General features: G+C 37.9%; 1 protein-coding gene across 2 annotated transcripts in view; it reads left to right on the top strand.

Annotated features, from left to right (window-relative positions):
- EPHA6 (EPH receptor A6) overlaps positions 1 to 16590 on the top strand; it is a 524483-nt gene that overhangs the window by 469251 nt on the left and 38642 nt on the right. For both annotated transcript variants that reach the window (XM_086629497.1, XM_086629571.1), the window contains one exon: positions 249 to 458. In XM_086629497.1, the coding sequence (XP_086485623.1) occupies positions 249 to 458 (210 nt within the window). The remainder of the gene's footprint in view (positions 1 to 248; positions 459 to 16590) is intronic.

The following is a 16590-nucleotide window of genomic DNA, read 5'->3' on the forward strand; positions in this document are numbered from 1 at the left end:
TTAAATCTTGTCAGTAGGAAGACTGTGTGAAAAGGAGGATAAACCGCACAATGAGAGATGAGATAGCTTGCACTGCTGACCAAGATAAATACTTGAAAAAAACAAGCTTGCAGCAGGCAAGTTAGCGGGAGGCGTTACGAGTGTATTTTAAATATGAGCTATTACAAAATTAATAATTGTACTACTATCACTAGTACAAAATTAATGACAAGTAGCTGTGTTCTTTGAACTTGCATCTTTATTTACAGAAGCATGATGGCCACTTCACAGTCATCCAGCTGGTTGGCATGTTGCGGGGGATTGCATCTGGCATGAAGTACCTCTCGGACATGGGCTATGTACACCGTGATCTGGCAGCCCGTAATATCTTGGTCAACAGTAACCTCATGTGTAAAGTCTCTGATTTTGGTTTGTCACGAGTGTTAGAGGACGATCCTGAAGCTGCTTACACAACAAGCGTAAGTTTGTCTTATCTAATTTGAACAGTTGATTACCTTGTGCCTCTTTTATTCCAGTTTCAGACTTGTCTGTGCCGTAGGAATAGTAGTTTGAATTGGCTTTGTTCCGTTCTCAGTCCGTGTGGTTTAATAGCCCTGCCAATGTGTTTAAGGGAAGAAGCTTTGATTTTTCGACTGAGTAAGGGATGTATAATAACCTTTGGGGAAAGCGTGGGGTGGGGGTTAAGCAAACATGCAAGTATAAGTGGGAGACCTTTTCCATTCTTGTTTGGGTTTTGTATTTTGGTTTTTGTTGGTTTGTGGGTTGTTGGTTTTTTTTTTCCCCACATCATTTCACCTTCTGCTAACTTTCGTTCATTTACAAAAGTATGTTTTCAAGAGGATGGGGGAGGAGAGAATCTCACCCATTCCACTGTTGGAAGCATGGTGTCAAGCCTTGTATTCATAAATTAAAATTTTCATTTTATTTCACTTAAGCTTACCTAACAGGATATGTAGGACCTTTGTCTCAAGGTTTAAGTCTCATTTCACTAATACTTAAATCCCTTATGTGATGCAAATAAATGTTATAGTGGAAAATGGGTTTGGGGTGGTTGGTTTTGGTTTGGAATTTTTTTTTTGTGGTGTTGGGAAGGGGAGGTTCCACTGAAGTGAAAAATTCTTGAACATGGAGAAGCTTGTTCAAATTCAACTTAGAGAAAAAAGTAAATTGTACCTGCAGTATGAAGAAAGTAGGAGTAAGAGTGTGTTGATGCTAATAAAATTACGAGTTCAGATACAGCACTCTTTCACCATACCAAAATGTTCAATTTAATTCCTGTTATGATTATTACCACAACACTTAGAATCTTAGCTAATTATAAGCAGATTTCAAGTAACTTTCATACCTATCACTGAAACTAAAATTATTTCAGATCCAGAGTGCATTCTCATTAGTACTCTCACCAAATACACAGAATTTGTATGTTCCTATGATACGGCACAGTAACAGAATTCTAATAAAGGTAATAAATTAGCATTAAATAATTTATTTCAACCTATTGCAACCTTTTTATTATTTCACTTTAAAAAGTGATGTATGACCAAAATAAGGAACTCATGTAATTTAACTGTATTGTAGTAAGTACTCTGGGGTATATACTGAATTCAATATAGTTGTTGTAATGGTATTACAGATCTTTATATATATATAATTTAAATATTTTTTTTTAGTTTCAGCCTGAAATAGACATGTTCTGATATATTCATTGTGAATTCCACTTAGAACAAGGCCTGCACAGAACTGCAAGCTGACTAGAGCAAAACAAGTCACTTGGCAAGGTTTTCTATCAGTATTAATATGCAAGCTGGGGAAAAAAAAAATATCATTTTTTTTCCTTTATAGGGGAGATTTCCCTCATTTAGTTCTCAAAACCTCTTTTGCTTCACACTGCTTCTTAGCATGAGGCTTGAAAGGAAAAATCAACATTACTGCAGCTTAACAAGTTATTGTATGTTGGGTGAGCCTTGCTAATTGTCCGTGTGAGCGTGCTCAGCTGGCAGCAAATGGCCCCAGTGACAGGCAAGTTAACTTACATTGCTCAGCACTGATCATGGGCTAATCAGCTCAGCTGGTGGAAGGCACAGGAAATTGCCAAGCAGTCTCTCCTGGTTAGGTTCAGGAAGAAAGACTAAATGATAATTTGAGGCTTTCAGCTATTATTTATCCCTTAAGTTTCTAATGAATACCAATACAGAACAATCAGTTTTTCAGAATAGTTAGTGCCTGCCTTTTACATCCTAGCTAGAGTTGCTTTTAATCAGGAAATGCTATGTTTAAAAAAAAAAAGAAATATTTCATGGCAATAAATCTATGTTGAAGGGACTTTCTTGAAAGGTAGGACAGGCTGTGAGGAAATGCTCACTATTGTCCTATTGGTTAACTTGAGAGTCTGTGGGGCAGCTGTTGTAGGTGGAACACCTTAGAGCCATTGCTTTAGTCCTCTGAGATTGCAACCACATGCTGTACCAGAAGCAGGTATCTATAGCACATCCATCAGAATACTGAAAACAAAGAGGGGACATTGCAGAGGCTGATGGCCAGAGGCAGGACCCTGTGTCAGCCAGACATTTAAGGAGAATCTGCTTCAACCATGAACTTCCCAAAGAAGATCAAAAAGCTTTGAAACTCAGGTAGAGAATGCTGTGTTTCATTATCATATGAACTAGAAAGTTTGTCAATAGGAAGATTTCAAAGCAACAGAGTCAGGCGTAATGGTAATTAAAAGCATTTAAATCACTTGTTACTTTAACCCCAGCCCCCTCTGTTCTTGCAAGTGGGTCTTCACATGCAGACTTTCAGTCACTGTGGCTGAGTCTGCCCAATTCTATTCTGTCACCTCTGGTCCTTGGGAACTGTCTTTCGCTCATCCCTGAGGGTAGACTGACTGCTCCAGTCCCTCTTCCATGTTGCAGTCATCCTGTATGATCTGCTGATAGCCAAGTTTTCTGTGGGATGCTCTTGCCTGCCATATGCTCCATCCTCTGGGTCTTGCTCATCTTGAGCAGGTCCAGTAGATGTTCACTGTAGGGAGTCCCATAGTTCTGTCACTTTTTTTAAAGGAACACAGCACAATTATGGCCAAAAGGCAGGGGAAAGAAAGAAATTTTTGTCACAGTGGCTGTGGAGGACTGAGTGAAAACTCATCCTTTAAGCAATCTTCCATGGTAATAGAAAAGAATAGAACCCCACACTGGATCTCATGTCTTGTCACAGCTTTCACTGACCATCATTACATCATTGACCTGTCTCCTTATCATGAACATCTTCCCAACAGCAGGCCATGTGTATTACTGGAGGTTTTTATAGCATCTATTTAGTTCCGTACTGTGCTTTTGCCATATGAAGGTTAAACCCTCAGTGCTTTCACAAAGGTTCTGTGCTTTTAGTAATTCATGTTTCCTCTCCACAGGGATTTTTCTTGATAACAGCCCAGCACCTGTAGTACAAGAAATCCATAGAGTGGGTCTGCATATTGAATAGTAGTATTTTTAGGCTCACATCTCCTAGTACACCACTGTCTGTCAGTGCTCAGAGGAAACGGTGATTATTTTTTATCCTCCTTTTTGTCTTAGTCCTGGTGTCAGAAATAGAATACTACAATTGGATGTTTTCTTTGGAAACAAGAACTATAAAACAACCAGCAGCCAAAAATTAGAATTTTATATCCACACATCTGTGATGCTCTGGTCAATACTGTGTGAATGTATTCCCAGACATAAAAAATGTAAATTGATGCAAATGACAAATCAAATTTTATAAAGCTGTCGTGCTCTGTGGCAAAACGGGTTGCATCCTCACAAAAATAAGCTGCAAAGCCCTCTTATTTTATGAATTTACCACATCTGAGCAGGCACAGCCTTGAGTCAGATGATCATCATCTTTTTGCTTTGTCTTCCTGTTGTCATCCAATATATGTGTCTTCCTCTTTACTTACTGGTTTAGAATAGATCTTCTGTTCTTTCTATTGGTATATCCACTGCCATGCAGGGCAAAAATCAGGAATCAAACTTGAGGAAAAGCAATAACACCAACAGGGAAAATCTGGAAAGGAAACCATCTAGAAAATGGCTACATTCTGTGCTGACGCCGAAACGCTGCTTAGGAGACTGTATTCAACTAAGTAGTGATGGGAAAACTGACAGATGCCCCGAAGTAACACAGTTAAAGGTTGTTACATTTCCCAAGAATTTTGAACTGGCACTGCTGGTTGGAGAGCTGTTGAATGCTTTAAACAGTACATGAAAAGACTGAAATCTCAGAAAGTAGCTTTCTGACTTCGGTGAAGGCTTTGGGGTTTTTTGTCCTCCAGCCTACTGAGACAAAGAATGTAAATATGGTTTTGATAAGAGAGTTGGTAGGAAGTAAGAGATTGGCCTTTGTTTGCTATTGGGAATCACAAAACTCACAGCAAGACATAATTTTAGAATAGGAAGGAGGAATTAAGAGCAGGGAACATCTGACTGGCAATCTTTGAGTTTCAGATTAATGAAGAAAAGATAAGGTAAATTTGGGGATAACTGAATAGCATGGGTTTTTTCCATGGAGACAAATTTTTCATTTTTAGTAGTGGTTTCCAAGGCAACAGTAGCTCATGAAAAGACATTTCTAATATAAAAAAGCATTTTTGTCAATACAGAGGACATCTAGGATCTTGCTTCCCTGCTTTTAGATAGACTATGTTATAAGATGTAAATTCATTTAGTTTAAAGCATAGTCAGGGTTCATCTGTATTTCAAAAAGAACCCTGAGTCTCCAGGAAAACTTTTTACATGTAGCAAAATGTGTACATATATATGTATGTATATATACACTCAGAACAGGATCTGTGGCACTACTGCAAAAAGGACTAAACTTGTATTTCTGTTAAAGGTGGTACCTTAATATTCTGCATTGAATCTGATTTTTATTGAGACAAAAAAGCTGCTACTAACTGAATTATATGTTACATAAATAAACATATTATGAACTTTTTTCTCTTATCAGCTGAATTTCTGAATTCAGTCTTAATATATAAAATATTTTCTTACTTCCAGAATACTGGCTAGAGAATTGATTTATTGCTTTACATCTAGTGAATCATTTGATGACCTTCACGGATCTGACTCTTCTCAAGCCAGTTGGATAAAATACTCCATCCATGGAGATTTTGAACTTATTAGATTCGTTAGAGGAGTAAAGCAGATTGATGCCAGTAATCTATATAAATGTTGGAAGCAGAAAAACTTTGGAAGGATTGGGATGAGGACTCAATGCTATTTACATAATTTCCATATGTGAAAACATTTTTCCATTTTCTCTTACTTGTACACAAATATTGGTGGGGGATCGTCATTTAACTTGCTAAAAAAAAGTGAAACAAAGACACAAATTATTTCCTAGTTAATTCAAGTTGTCAGACAATAGTTTCTGAATGACCTGAGTGCTATGACAAGCATATTTTCTGGACATTTATGAATCCACTTAATCAGAGACAATGGAGTAAATTGATTATTGGCAGCCATTCAGAAGAAGAAAGAGAAAAAAGATTGTGTACTATAAAGGTCTGTGTTAACCTATTTTCTTGAAAACTAGTTGGTGACATAAGGTTGAACACCATCATTGTCAACTAGTTAATTCTGTATGTGATGTGACAACAGCACATTTTGTCATCACCAAACTGAGAGAAATGTACTGATAGGCAGGATGTATCCTATTCATATTTGGTTCTCAGCTTGAAACCAGGCACATAGTGTGTAATCATACCAAGCCTCTCCCTTATCTGTAGAGTTTCTTTTACATTTACATTTGGTTTCATTAGAGGCTGGCTAAAAAAATGAGAAGGCTACTGTGGTTTGTAACAAGCTGCTGCCCTGTGAGAAGAATACTGCTTGTTCTCCTTGAGTTTTGCAACTTCATCTTGCTGGGCTGAAGCCTGATATAGGTACCTTGCCCGAATGCTCTGTTGAAAAAGTAGGTAATTTCTTAGAGCATGTGCAAGAAGTCAAGAAGCAGGTTACTAAGAGCTGTGCCAATGTGCTCAGCCTGAACCAGTGTATGGGAGATGTAGTAACTAGTTTTAAAGTATGTGATGGGATTTGTGTCAAGTGATGGTGGGATGAATCACCTTTACATGAGTTGCCAGCTTCAGGTGGACCCATTCCCTGATCTCAGAGGATGCATGGGGTTGGAAGCCCTGCATGTGCCCCCTTCAAGCCTCTGTCTTCTGTTGTGTTGGCCTGGACAAAGATGAAATGCGCTCAGGCTATGCTCAAGGACAAATAGACAACAGGTAAAGGAGTGGCCTAAGGAAGGATTGTCTTGAAAAAAAGGCTTGTTGCCTTTTGGGCTCTAACAGTGTGAGATGTTTAAAACTAACAAAGTCCCAAACTTCCTCATTCAGTCTAGGGCATGGTGCTTGCTATTTACTTGCCTTATTTATAGTAGCCCCTGAAGATGAGGATATGTGTCTTTGTCAAAGTATTTTAATACATCCACTCTGTTACATTCTCTGTTCAGCTTTTGCCCAGCTGTGATCCCAAGTTCATTTAAAAACTGTTTTATTTAACCGTCCTGAAAGTTAGTAATAACATAAATGTTGACACAATACAACACTGATCACAACAAAGGCAGACCTTTAGGAGGAAGGTCCAATGACAAGAATGAGACATCAATGTAAAATAACATTCTCTCTCCATATTTACTTTCTACTTCTGTGAGTATTCTCTTCCTCACTGTAGCAGTTGTCACTTGAGCTCTGAGAATGTATGGAAAAAAAAAAAGAAAATTTGCATTTAGATGTACGAGGTTCAAAACCAGCTTAATTCAGAGACATTTCTAAATTAAATGGTTGAATTTAATTGTAAAACTTAATGTAATAGTGCTCTCATCCCTGCTTTTCCTCCCCCACCACAGCACCCCAAGTAGGAACTCCAAATATGCCTTTGGCAGAGAAACACTGTTGGAAACTTTCACTTCACTTTTTCATACTCAAAATCATTGTTTTGATGAACTCGACACGAGTATGCCCTAACATCTTGGCTGTAAAAAGGATGATATTTTGCACTTCATTCCTAATACGATTTTCAAAGCATCATCCCATCATTTGTCATAACGTAATTTAATTTCCAAAGAAAAGAAGTAGTTGTACCGTAATCAGTCTAAAAATTGCTGCCTTTTGGAGATTTGTAAGCTCTGCCTTTCTATTAGCTCAGATTTAACTACTTACCTTTCTGATTCCTCTCAATTTCATACCAACAAATTGGAGTATTAAACTCTGCAGGTAATGTGCCCTGCTATTTTTCAGATTGGTTCTGTGGTCATCTCCATACCATAAAAAAGTATGTTTATGAAACATGGAGGCATGCATTTACAAGTGACTTAGTAGAGTAGGGTTGAGAATGAACTTCTTATAGACCTAAAGCATCAGTGCTATTGAAAGAGCAGCTAGGAGATAAATGACATTTAATACTGATTGTGATTGCATTGATTATTTTTTGGTATAATACTGTCTGGGAAAAGTAAAGCATATTTTGGTGCAGTGGTTGTCAATCTTTCTCAGTGCATTGATTCCTGAAACTTATCCAGCTGAGACACAAACTTTGTTAGAAACTCCTCATTTGTGGGTTTTTATATAGCACATTGCACTTTGATATCTTTCACAGATCTCTTTAAAGTATTCCATAAACTCTCAGGGGTCGATATACCCCAGGCTGAAAACCCACTCCACTGTTGGAGTATTTTCTGTTGATTCACTACATGTGTATTTTTACTGAACTCATAGTAACTGCTGTAGCAAGGAAAGACATAGGGATTAGGATTATGAGAGATATCCCAACACTCAGAAAAGGTCCATTTAGCTCTGACTGTGAATTCCATTTAAAAGAGCCACTATTCCAGAGGATTAACAGGAAAATGTACCTACCTACTGCAGAGACAGCAAGATCATTGCAGGATATTCACATCAGTAAGACTTATATCTGGGCTAAAAATTTGGCTCAAATGATCACTAGAAACATACTATGTTGAATAATGAATCGTCTAGGTCAGAAATGTACACTCCTGTTTCATAAAATACAACAATAGTGTGTTTAAATTAAACGACGGGAAATTCAAAGCTATTTTAAAGGTGGGAAATAGTTTTATCACACAGTGTGGAATTAAACCATGGAGCTGATGGCCCAGATGGTTGTCTGTGGCAAAGTTTTCAACAAGATTTATTTAAAAAAAAAAAAAAGAGGTGTTGAATATTCTTAGGAAGAAGTAACATCCATTTACTGCATTCAACAACAATTTTAAAGAGATATGAAGCCTTATATTTCAGCCTAGGGAAGGAGGACAGGAAGAAAACAAATAAGAAAGAGAAAAGTAGCAGAGTGGATTATTTTCAATCTTTCACACCTTCCTCTGAAACATCTGATACGGCTGCTGCTGCAGGTTAGAGCATTAGAACACCTTGGGTTTGATTCACTATGGCAATTCTTGCTTCAATCAGTGAGAGTAACTCTAACCAATAAAATAAACAGTCTGTGGATGTGCAGGGTGTCTGTTTGTAAAAGTCCTTGGATCAGGACGGCACCTCTAACAGACATGCCCTTACTCGTACAGAAGGGGATGTGCAGGATTCACACAGTGAAATTCTGTGCCATATGCTGCATGGATGCAAAATAAATCATCCTGTACTCAAGATTTTTCACTAAGACATTGCTTTTTAAGTAGTTTAATTCTGCCAAATGCATTTGTTAGTGAAAGAGATTTAAAAAAAAGTGACAGCAGGAATCATAATCCAAATGGAAATGGTTATGTAGTAGAGTACAATCCAACAGAAAAACTCTAGGAATAATTTTCAGAAATGGTGTACAGCAGTGAAAACAGACAGACCAGGGCAAGCATATGAATCTGCAGAAGTTTATAACATTTTATGTGGCAATACTGAAACTTAATATACAATATTAAATGTAACTAAAATCACCATTATGGGGGAGAACATTGCAGAGACCAAAAAGGGTAAGAGAATGTAAGGACGCAGAGACTACAATTTAGTATTTTAGCAGTGCAAATATTGACAAAAATTATCCAAGGTAACTTTTTTAGATAAAATGACTGGTCCAAAAACTTCTTTGTTTAAAAAAAAAAAAAATGTAAGACACGGGAGAGGATCTCAATGATCAGCTTAGATAACAGCTAACACAACAGAAGATCAGTGAACAGACATGAGGAGAAAACTAGCCTACAAAAATGCATCCACAATTTCAATATACTTTGGCTATAGTCAAAAGCAAGCAGTAACAGAGCAATTGAAAAGCACCAGGCCAAGAGCTTTTCTAAGCCAACATACAAAAGATTCTTCAGCTAGATCTTGAATGTTGGGACACTGGTCTGGAAACATGTTTTAATTGAATTAATTCATGGTTTATTACCTGACTTTATAGTGCAGTGATATGATTTGCCTTTTCAAATAAAATTGATCTCTAGTTTACTTTCAAAAGCAAAATAAAAAGATTTTTCATCATTACATTTTTCTGCAGTGCTGAATTTCTGATTTTGCTTTGTAGCTGTCGTACGCCGTTAGGGTAATACTACCTGGCTTGATTTTTGAATTTGTATATGAAGAAACGCCAAATAAAATATGCATCATCAAAGGCTAGGTGAGGGTTTAAGGGACCATTGTTTTTTATTTCATTCTTTGTTGTTAGGTTCAAGACAGAATTTAGAAAACAATTCATACAACTTTCTGTGATTCCTGTATCTATGTTTAAAAATCTGCTTTCCAATTTGTAGTTTAATCTCATAATAAACAGTTGTCCCTTTTTTGGGAAATTCAAGTTTCTTTACCAGGAGATGCTGACTTGTTTAATAGGTTGGAAGTGTACCTGTATGTTGGAGAGTACATGGCCAGCTGAAGACATCAAGCAGCTATACAGCGTGCTACCTGTGCAAAGGGAAAAGACTCTTTTAGCAGACCCGTTTTGCTGTTAAACTTCCTTCTGCATAGTTGTTTGTAGCATTGCTTAGTCCCTGCTGGTAGGGAAGGCAAAAGAAGTACCACTATAAAGAGAGATTGCCTTTTAAAAAAGAAACAAGGATAAACTGAGGAGCCCCTAGAGTTGGCATCCTTCGAAAGGTGGCTGTTTGTGACCATACCGTTGTCTTTGGTGTATTTAATAGCCTGCTGGCTGTCTCTCTATCTCTACAAGGAGTTGTCATTAAATGTCTGCATAAAGCTGCAAAGAGGTTTTTGTTGGTTTGTTTAGTTGTGGGGTTTTTTTCTCCAGATAACTTATAATTTGAAATGTTTAAATGTAACGAATATCCTCTTTTTTCCTGAACTATAATTGCCATTGCTTCTGGTGACCTAACGATCCGATTAGTGCTTTGGGCAAGGCAGAGGCAGGGTCAGTTTCCCTACAGGGTTTAAATAGTACCTTCCATTGCCTAAGAAGAAAATTATAAATATGTTTTACTTCTGCTGTAGCCTAGAATGAAAAATTATTCATCAAGTGTGTCAAAGCACTGACTGGTTTTAGCGTCACCAAGGCTGGTGTTACAAAATCAAGGTAGAATATCTAGCAAGTTGTTTGGGGAGAAATGATCATGCCTTATTTGTTGTTATATAGCTAGCAGGGGGAGAAAAGGGCTCTTCCCCACACACACTCCTACAGTGTTATCTCACTATCATGAACGTTAAGTCTGGCTTCAGTATCAGATTCAAAACTTACTAGTATTGAACCATATAAATAGGCAATGCTACTTCTCTGAGCAAGTATTAAACAGCTATGCAAGGACAGAGTGGGGGGCAAAAAGCCAATGCAGTTAAGCATTATTCCAGAAATTATTTTCAAATGAAGACTATGACTCTCAGGTGATGTTTTCGGAAAGACTACAATTTGAGCAAGTCACCAAAGTTATTGACCTCTCAGCTGGACCTGAGAACCTTGGAAACTTTTGTTTGTGCACACTGCTCTCCTTCCTTCTAGCTGGGTTTCTGGAAACCAAGTCAAATAAAGTTAAAGCAGTATACTAATACATATGTATGTATTATATACTTTTATACTATAAGCTGTCATAGCATTTTATTGTTAATTCCTCGTACTGATGATAGCTTTAAAAAAATAATCTAACAATTATCAGAACATTAAGCAAATTTAGACATAGCTGCTTTTTAGCTGCATATGGACTTGACTGCATGCATTTATAATTGTTTCATGTTAATTTTTAATCAGAACTGCCATTTTCAAACTATAATTGAAGAAGCTATTGTAAACATGCAGAATGTACTTACGAATTTTTAGCACTACCTTCATTCACTTAGAATGATACTATCTACACTTAAGATTAAAAATGTAGAAGTACTGACATAAAATCAGTGTTATTGCTAATTATGTGAATGAATATAATCCTGAACACCTGTTTTGTTAGGCTATTGCTAATAATGGACCACAGTTTACTTGGTATTTTAATACTCAAAGTATTGACAAAGGTGTAGTGTATCATAAAATATCTTTACTGTGTTAAATAAATTTGAACATACCTGCAGTATGCACAGTTTGTGAGATACTGGAAAAGGGGAAACATAGCCCCCATCTTTAAAAAGGGGAAAAAAGAAGACCCAGGCAACTACAGGCCAGTCAGTCTCACCTCTGTGCCCGGCAAGATCATGGAGCAGATCCTCCTGGCGACTATGCTAAGGCACATAGAAAATAAGGAGGTGATTGGTGACAGCCAACATGGGTTCACTAAGGGCAAATCCTGCCTGACTCATTTGGTGGCCTTCTATGATGAGGTTACAGCATTGATGGATAGGGGAAGAGCAACTGACATCATCTACCTGGACTTATCCAAAGCATTTGATACTGTCCCACGTGACATCCTTGTCGCTAAACTGGAAAGACATGGTCTTGATGGATGGACCACTTGGTGGATAAGGAATTGGCTGGATGGTCGAACTCAAAGAGTTGTGGTCAACGGTTCAATGTCCGAGTGGAGGCCTGTGACGAGTGGTGTTCCTCAGGGGTCAGTACTGGGACCAGTGCTATTTAACATCTTTGTCGGAGACATGGAGAGTGGGATCAAGTGCCCCCTCAGCAAGTTTGCAGATGACACCAAGTTGTGTGGTGTTGTGGACACGCTGGAGGGAAGGGATGCCATCCAGAGGGACCTTGACAGGCTGGAGAGGTGGGCCTGTGAGAACCTCATGAAGTTCAACAAGGCCAAGTGCAAGGTACCTAAAGGGGGCCTACAGGAAAGCTGGAGAGGGACTTTTTACAAGGGCATGTAGTGATAGGACAAGGGGCAATGGATTCAAACTGAAAGAGGGGAGATTTTGATTAGTTCTAAGGAAGACATTTTTTACATTGAGGGTGGTGAGGCAGTGGAACAGGTTGCCCAGAGAAGTTGTGGATGCCCCATCCCTGGCAGTGTTCAAGGCCAGGTTGGATGAGGCTTTGGGCAACCTGGTGTAGTGGAGGATTTCTCTGCCCATGGCAGGGGGCTTGGAACTAGATAGTCTTTGAGGTCCCTTCCAACCCTAACCATTCTATGATTCTATACTGTTTAATGAGTTTAAAGTCAGTCCATTAAGGTCAGAGTTGTTGCTTTCAGTAGCATGTCAGCTGACTCTACTTACTATAGGTTATAGTGTTCCAATATATGCAACAAGCCCCTGAAAGCTTGGAAAAAGAACCAGAGTTTAGTCATATGCTGAGGGTTTCCTTCTCATACAAAATGATTGGTACCTTTTAAAGACAGATTAAGAAAGTAAATTTGTTTACTGTGTGGTATTGAAGTCAGAAGAGGTAAGTGATTCATTGGGAAACGAAAACCATTCAGCTCCAGTGATCCAAACAGCTCAGCTCCAATTCTATTATTTAGCTGTGGTTAGGTGGAAGGAAATAAGATCTGAATGATTTTTTGTTTTCATTTGTTGCACCACTCTCCATGGGAATTTATGTTCTGTATTAAATACTGCTGTAAAAAGTAACTTCTCTGTATATAGCCATATAAAACTTCTGGGCTGAAAATTTAAAGCAGTTGGCTTCACCAGGTTTTTGTGAAGCTTCATAATTAAATCTTGACATATTCCATAGTAGGATGTAATTCCTCTGTATTATGTCCTTGACTATAGGCAAATGAATGTCTGACTCTAGTCCCATATAAAAGTAATTTAAAACAAAAAAACCCACCTGCTAGACTTGGTTATTTAAAAGCAGTCAGTTTTCACCACAGCCAGGTGCATATTTTAAAGCTCACATGGAAGGAACCTTGAGAGAAGGAGTCTCGTACTGTGGCTTTAGGTTTTATAAGAGAATCATTCATGTTTCTGTCTCAATTTTCCCCTGCTTGAGTTGTGTTTTGTGCCGAGTGTGCTGCATCAACTGGAGAGCAAACGATTATGATGCTGGCAGAGACCAAAAATTCTCAGCAACGCTGCTAGACCATGATGCAGTCTTATTTGCTTTTTTAGAATTGAGAATTCCTGTGTGCTAACCACCAAAAACTTGGATGCATCTGTTTTTTCTACAACTTTATGAAAATGGATGAGGAGAATAGGTTTGGATGCAGAACACTCTGAGGAAAATCTCAGGTGCAGTAATCTTCTGGATTATGAGTCACCTTTTCCATAGCTGTATTCATCAAAGAGAATCAGTTGTAAGTTCTTGTTCCTATGGCACCTCACTGCCTCACCTGAAAACGTAACAGGCAAAGCAAGTGATACTACTCTTTCAAATCTGGTGGCAAAGCCTGAAGCTGGCTCAGTTTTGGCTGTGGGTTTTAGCATTTACTTGGTAAGATTACAAGGTCCTAGACTGACACTTGATAGAAGTTGTAGGCTTTTCATTTTCAAGGACCTGCCCTTTAAAAATTTTAATTTCACAGTCAAAGATGGTATCAAGCTATTATCTGGCTGAACAGTACAGCTATTCACTTCTCTGGGCAGTATTGCACAGTTCAGAAGGTTTAGGATACATTAATGATAGACGAGATCTCAGATAAAAAAGAAATCTCTTTCCTCATTGTTTAACGCCTGCTGTATATAAAGGAATCTTGCAAAGGGTAGACCCAGCTAAATATGAAAGGGTGGAGTTTTAGCTTGTGTGACTTTGGCTTTTGTGTTGCAACGTGTGGTACTCACGTTTCGCCATCTCCCTCTTGCCCTTCAGGGAGATCCTCTGGTCCGACTGCTACTGGTGCCAGGATTTTGATATTCAGTTCAGCTAGCAGAAGGAGGCCAAAAACATGCACGTCTCGCATGCTTATGAATTTTTCTGCTCGCTCTAATATTTCTCTCGTACATGATATCGAAGTTGTTGTAAATGGGATTCTGCAGTTACAGAAGGAAGTTTCTGAAGCAAGATATACACATGTTAAACTTAATCTACTTTCATATTTCTGTAATAGAAGTGTTAACTTAGGAGCAGGGCTGACCTAGTTATTCACCTAAGTTAATCCCTGGTGAAATCAAATAGAGGAATTTCCACTGACCGTGTAGGAATTGCCGTTTGCCCTAAATCAGAAGGGTAACTATAAAAATTATTCATTGTTGCCTGTTTTCTTACAAGAACAAAAGCCAGATTATTTTCAGTCTTACACAAGCCCTTGGGAATCTCACTTGCACGCTTTTCTGTATTTATCAGATTTCCAAACTTTGCAATGGTAAACTTACTCTTTTTCATCTTGCTCTTTGGCAGACTTTCAAGATCGCAGCTCCTTGCCCAGCTGTGAGTTCTTCCCTTCATTATATAAATGAAGGATGCAGAGGATGATTCATAGTTTACTGTTACTGTGTTTTCCTTTAAACCGAATGCCGCAGGAATATTGCGGCACAATGGTTGTCTGTCTTAAAATGTGTTAGACCTAGATTTGTATGACTAATAAATCTAGGTCAAACATCATAGTCTTTGCTCAGTACTCATTCAGGCAAAACTCCCATTGGCTTCAACAGGAGTTTTTCCTGACTAAGCACTGTGGATTTTGCCCTTAGTATCTAAAATATTTTATCTGTTCCTTGCACTTTGAAAGTGTTCAAGAACCAAATTGTATGTCTTGTCCTTGACTGCCCCGCTGTGGCTGTATCATCGTCAGCTTCAAAGGTGGCAGAATCTTCAGTCTCCTGACATTAAACATATCTTCATTGCCAGAATATTTAAAAAAAACCAACTTCATATTTATTATATTTAAAGTAATTTCAAAATCTACATGTATTAACTCTGTGTATTACTGTATGAAAAGGAAATATGTTATTTTATATTTTAGATTTCTTGTTACCCTTTGTTCTACTCTAAAGCTTCAGATTTTTGTTTTCACTTATGGGTTTTCCTGGGGAAAAAAGAACCTTTTTTTTTTTAAGAAATCTCATGGATTTTTGTTCTCTCCTGTAAAAATGTTTCACAGGTTTGTATCACTGCCTGTTCCATACAAGCCTTTTGGTTCACAGTTCAAATATCAGAAATCCATTCAATGACGGTTAATGCCAGTTGTGTGAAGTAATAGGTGAGGCAAATTGAGTCATTAATAACCTCAGAAATTTCACTGCTTTCTTAAAATAATTTTTCTTTGAAAGGAAGCCATTAGATGAACATGATTAATTGACCTCACCAAGAAATGTACAGCATTTGGAGGTAAAGAAGGGCATATAAAGGCTTGAAACCACATGGAAGATCTAGTTTTCTTCTTAGTAATGTGGCTGTACTTATTGCCTTGATTTTTGCATTGTTTGTGTAAAATGAGCTGAAGTGCATTTTGAGATGAGACTCATCATCCTCTTCCAAAACACCACATCACTAACTGTTCTTTCATTCCTACTCTAATTTCTAACTGCCTCTATCTTCACTCTCAGCGCATTACCTATTATTGCTCCATTTTCTCTTTCATTGTATCTTGTTTTATATCAGACCCTCTGACTGGAACTATCACACTTCTTCCATCAGGCACTCTGCTTTTCATTTAAATTCCCTCTTGAAGATCCACATCTGAGGTTTTAATGCAAACTCTTGAATATAAATGCAGTCACCCTACTCTTTACTTTAAAAAAAGCTCTAGGGTAAATCTCATAATAAATGTGTTGCGCATCTCCTTAGAAGATTTCTTATCCTTACTCAGGCTGAATAGCTCCCAAATCTTCAGTGCTTCCACAGAGATAAATACCTCTAGTCATGGATAAGCTGTTACTCAATGTGAACAATTAGCTTTAGTGTGTAGGCTCTTTCTCCCACTGTAGCACTTATTGCCAATGCAGAAGTATATTTGGTAAAGTCAGTTGTAGCCTGAGGAAAACATACTAGACCTACTTCTCTGAAATGAAGAAGCTGTAACTATATTGTGACAATTAAGAAATATTTACCTCTCTTTACTCAGATTCCCTTTAAACTCATCATAATAACACACATAGTGAACTCTAAGAAAAAAATTTTTATGTCCAAGTCTTGCAACTCAGCCACCACACCTAACCATTTCTCTTTAGAAATGTCATGGTTACCCTTAATTTTTTTTTATTTTAAAACCCAGAGAGGCTTTTCAATGCAGATAGACTCCTAGAATTACTGGGGCAGTACTATTGACTAAACTCTTAGGCAGACGTAGAATCATAGAATCATTCAGATTGGAAAGGACCTTTAA

The sequence above is a fragment of the Tauraco erythrolophus genome, chromosome 1 (assembly GCF_009769465.1).
Source record: "Tauraco erythrolophus isolate bTauEry1 chromosome 1, bTauEry1.pri, whole genome shotgun sequence".
Taxonomy (NCBI): Eukaryota; Metazoa; Chordata; class Aves; order Musophagiformes; family Musophagidae; genus Tauraco; species Tauraco erythrolophus.